Source organism: Sinocyclocheilus rhinocerous, unplaced genomic scaffold, assembly GCF_001515625.1.
Source record: "Sinocyclocheilus rhinocerous isolate Xijiao unplaced genomic scaffold, SAMN03320098_v1.1 scaffold2085, whole genome shotgun sequence".
NCBI classification, from domain to species: Eukaryota; Metazoa; Chordata; class Actinopteri; order Cypriniformes; family Cyprinidae; genus Sinocyclocheilus; species Sinocyclocheilus rhinocerous.
Genome location: NW_015623685.1, coordinates 295,112 through 299,163, shown reverse-complemented (window position 1 = coordinate 299,163; position 4,052 = coordinate 295,112). Strand labels below are relative to the sequence as shown.

The following is a 4,052-nucleotide window of genomic DNA, read 5'->3' as shown; positions in this document are numbered from 1 at the left end:
AAAAAATCAAAGTTACTGTTTTAATTTAACAAAAGAACAACATACATTTACGTGTTTATTTGTTTTACCAAAGTGCATTTTGAGTCCAAACGTTTTCTCCGATGCAGGTCCGTAGTGTACAGGGGCTGCTCGTCGGTGATGTCTATGGAGACGCACTGCGCGCTCTGTCCGGTTTGGACTGGAGTCCGCTGACCAGCCGCTGGATGCTCTGCAGCTCGCTGCGGGAATCTGTCTCGGCGCAGGGCTTCGGTGACACGGATACCGAACCAGACGAGCGGCTGGTGACCTCAGAGTCCAGACTCGCCGTCACCCCGTCTCCCTTCAGATCCATGCCACTGCTCGCCACAGCCGTCGTAAGCAAAGTGCTGTCGGGGACGCTCGGTAAAGAGTAAGGGCTGTACCGTAACCGGGGCCGCACCGCGTTTAGAAACGGATGACGATGAACCGATGAAGAAGCGGCGGATGAAGCAGCTGCCGCGGCGGCCATGTACGTGACCGTAACCGGGGCCGCACCGCGTTTAGAAACGGATGACGATGAACCGATGAAGAAGCGGCGGATGAAGCAGCTGCCGCGGTGGCCATGTACGTGTAGGGATACGGGAAGAGACCTCCAAAGGGAGACATAGCCAGACCCTACAGAGATAGATAGATAGATAGATAGATATACAAAATAAACAACTGAAACATTTGGCGTTGATCATACACGTTGTCCTCCGTAAAGTACTTTTACATGGCGACCAAAAGGGAATAGACTATATAAAATGCTGTATTTTTCGTCAAAACCAGAGGTCAAAATTAATAATTTATTACATAATTGTCATTAAAAGAAAATCTGAATATGCACCTTTAATTAATCCTGCTCTTTTGTTCCCTTGCTCCTAATTTATATTTACACCTTTTCCCTTGATGTCCTCATTTGTCACAAAAACGCACACACACACACACACACACACACAGACACACACACACACACAGACACACACAGACACACACACACACACAGTTTTTATTTCTCAGAAAGATGTCGTGGCCTATGTTATGTATATATACTGTAAAATATGATAACGTGCAACTGTCACCTGAAAGATCCATTTCTGAATATCTGATTTAACCCACAAAATGCTTTGTTAGTATATATTGTGTATTTAGCCTGATTCATTCATTGCAAACTTGACTTTGACTTGATTAAAAAAAATATTCAATAATTTACATGCTATCATTTTTGGTCACTTTTTCTCTCTCTCTCTCTCTCTCTCTCTATATATATATACATATATATATATACTATAGTATTTATACATATAAAGAGTTCAGATGCAAAAGCCTCTAAGTGCCGTTTGAAATTTTCTTCTAAAATGAGCATTTTTCTCAGGCTCCTATGTGTAGATGAAAAGCAATAGCAATGCATTATTGTCATTGCTATTAAAGCGAAATAACTGAACATAAACATAGGTGCCTGTGAAAAATGCTCATTTTAGAATAAATTTTCAAATTAATTGCTATATATACATATATAGCAATTAATTTGAAAAAGAGAACGTTTTCTCTTTTTTACAAATTAATTGCGACATATCACTGTCTGCGCACATCCGTCAAGAACAGCTTTATTGCTAATCTCCAGCAACAGTTGTCAGTTGTTCTATATTTGCTGACAATTTATGGACTGCGCAACAAAGACCATTAAACACTGCAAGATATGCCACACCTCATTTTTTTCCCCGAAGTCTCAAATGTAGCCACACAAGCATACTTGAGATTGTTCATAAACAAGCTGCAGGTTAGGACTAAAGCATCTATGAGATGCGTTCACTGCTAATCATGATTAACAGGCTCACCTGCGAGGCCAGGACATGTTGCTGAAGGTGGAAGGGCAGCGGTGCTCCCGTCAGGCTTTGCGAGGGTGATGGCATGCTGCTCGTGTCCATCGAACTGACCCCTCCGGAGGAAACAGCTGCCAGTATGGGGCCCATCCCTGCGGTCATGTTTGAGAAAGCGCCTCCCATGCTGAACTGACCAGGGTGCAAGAGAAACGGATGGGCACCACCCAAGTGACTGAAAAACTGCTGCCCGGCCAAACCCGGCGGAAATCCGAAATTGTGCAAGTGGTTTTGATTTAAGTGCACAGCGCCATCTGTTTGCACAGTCAATGGCATGTAATTTTCTTTGCTCGGTGTCCGGCAGTCGTCTGTTTTGGCCTGATCCGGGCTCTTGAGCTCCTCGCCGGACCGAGTGGTGCTCGAGATGAGCGTGATGGGACTCTGCCGTGAGTCCCGTATCTTTTCAGTTCTCCGCTGGACAGAGTCACTTTCCCCAAACAGGCTTCTGCTTAAACTCGCATCGTGATCCTTGGAGTCCTCGGTCGTGGTGGAGATTTTGCTCGAGTCTGGCCCCTCTTTCACGTTTCCATCTTTGTCTTCGTCGTCGCTATCTTCATCACTGTCGCAAAAATCTGCGAGAGTGCGAAACACCATTTGGATCTAGTTTATATTAGACACTTGGATGTGCCTTTTTATAAATACACACCGCAAGACACTACATGCATGGCGTTTAAAATCAGTAAAAGCACAGTTAGAGGTAATGCAAAATGCACGTGAAATAAATACTAATTTGGTGCCCTACAAACATAGTAACATACATGGGACATTTGGGGATTTTGCTGCAACAGATTTTAATGTGTGGCGTCTTGATTCGTCTTGACATTCTACTTTAAGACAAAAACAAATTTGCTGCTCTCCAATTAGCATGCACTCTAAAAAATGCTGGGTTGTTTTAACCCAACTTTGGGTCAAATATGGACTAACCCGGTTAAATTTTTACATTAAAATTTTAACCCAAAAGTTGGGTTAGTCCAAATTTGACCAAAAGTTGGGTTGAAATAACCCAGCATTTTTTTTTAGAGTGCAGTCTTTCAACAAAAGAATTTGCATTAGTATCCATGGAAATAATTGGGCGATTTCAATCGTATAAGAGAAAGCTTGATTTTGATCTGAAAGTAAATGTTTGTCAAATGCACACACGGCTTATCTGACTCTCGTACCTTTTAAGTTATTCTGGCCAACAGTTGAGACCGCAGGGGACGAAGCCTGGCGAAAGCATTTGAAGGACGCTTGTTCGCCTGAGGAATCATCTGACGTCCCGTTTTCTTTTTTCTGCTGCTGCTCAAACGAACGCATCGATTGCAGAGCCAGCTGTTTTCTGTATGAAATAAAAGTCGGAGACGGAAAATTGAGAAAGCGTAAACCACCTTCTAATTGCATTAGAGTCAAATAAGACTGTACAACACGTTCTTGAGTTTTTAGTTCATCTTACTTTTATTACGATTAAAATGAATCCATGTAAAATGCATGACAACCGAACGTGCTGCAATAATAACCAACAGTGTCCTGAACTTGAGAACGTTAAGGAATGCTATTGTAGCTACAGGGTAAAATAAGCAGTTCGTCCAGTCGTACCTTTTTTCGCGTCTCCCATTTCCAGTGTCACGAAATCCTTTTGCAAAAGGATTGTGATCAATTTTCAGTTGTGTTATCTGAAATGTAATAACATGGAAACAATATAACATGAATAAAGATAACATGAATCAGTTATTTGCAACCTACTGAAACATATTCAAAATGCACTACAGCTGTATGACTCACTACGATTACGTTAGGATTTTATAGTTTAAAGGGCTGGCCTATATGCTTGTTCTGCATTACAATACCCACATTACGCCTGCAGTGACTTGTCTCAAACTTTGGTATTTGTAGGAAACACGGGGGCATTTCCAGCTCATAAATATTGAGAACATTTTTATATCTGCAACCTCTCAACATAAATTCAGTCTCCCCACCCTGACACCTCATATGCATTTAGTGCATTAACACTATTTTCCTGCAAGAGTCTTAAGGGTTATGTTATATTTCAGAAGTTTCTAATAAATTAACACACACACAATTTTTGAATCTCTTTTTCTTTTCTTCAGTTCCTCCCACTATGGCTAGTCCTCCCTTCCTTCCTCCCTCCCTCTTCTCATTCTTTCACACACACACACACACACACACACACACTCT

General features: G+C 42.0%; 1 protein-coding gene across 3 annotated transcripts in view; it reads right to left on the bottom strand.

Annotated features, from left to right (window-relative positions):
* Nucleotides 1–6: 6 nt before the first annotated feature.
* The window catches only part of LOC107728866 (T-box transcription factor TBX3-like), a 13,210-nt gene continuing 9,164 nt past the window's right edge, over nt 7–4,052 (bottom strand). For all 3 annotated transcript variants that reach the window (XM_016539348.1, XM_016539203.1, XM_016539280.1), the window contains 5 exons: nt 3,453–3,529; nt 3,038–3,195; nt 1,836–2,449; nt 583–633; nt 7–487 (listed from right to left, as the gene is read on the bottom strand). In XM_016539348.1, the coding sequence (XP_016394834.1) occupies nt 143–487; nt 583–633; nt 1,836–2,449; nt 3,038–3,195; nt 3,453–3,529 (1,245 nt within the window). In that variant the 3' untranslated portion in view covers nt 7–142. The remainder of the gene's footprint in view (nt 488–582; nt 634–1,835; nt 2,450–3,037; nt 3,196–3,452; nt 3,530–4,052) is intronic.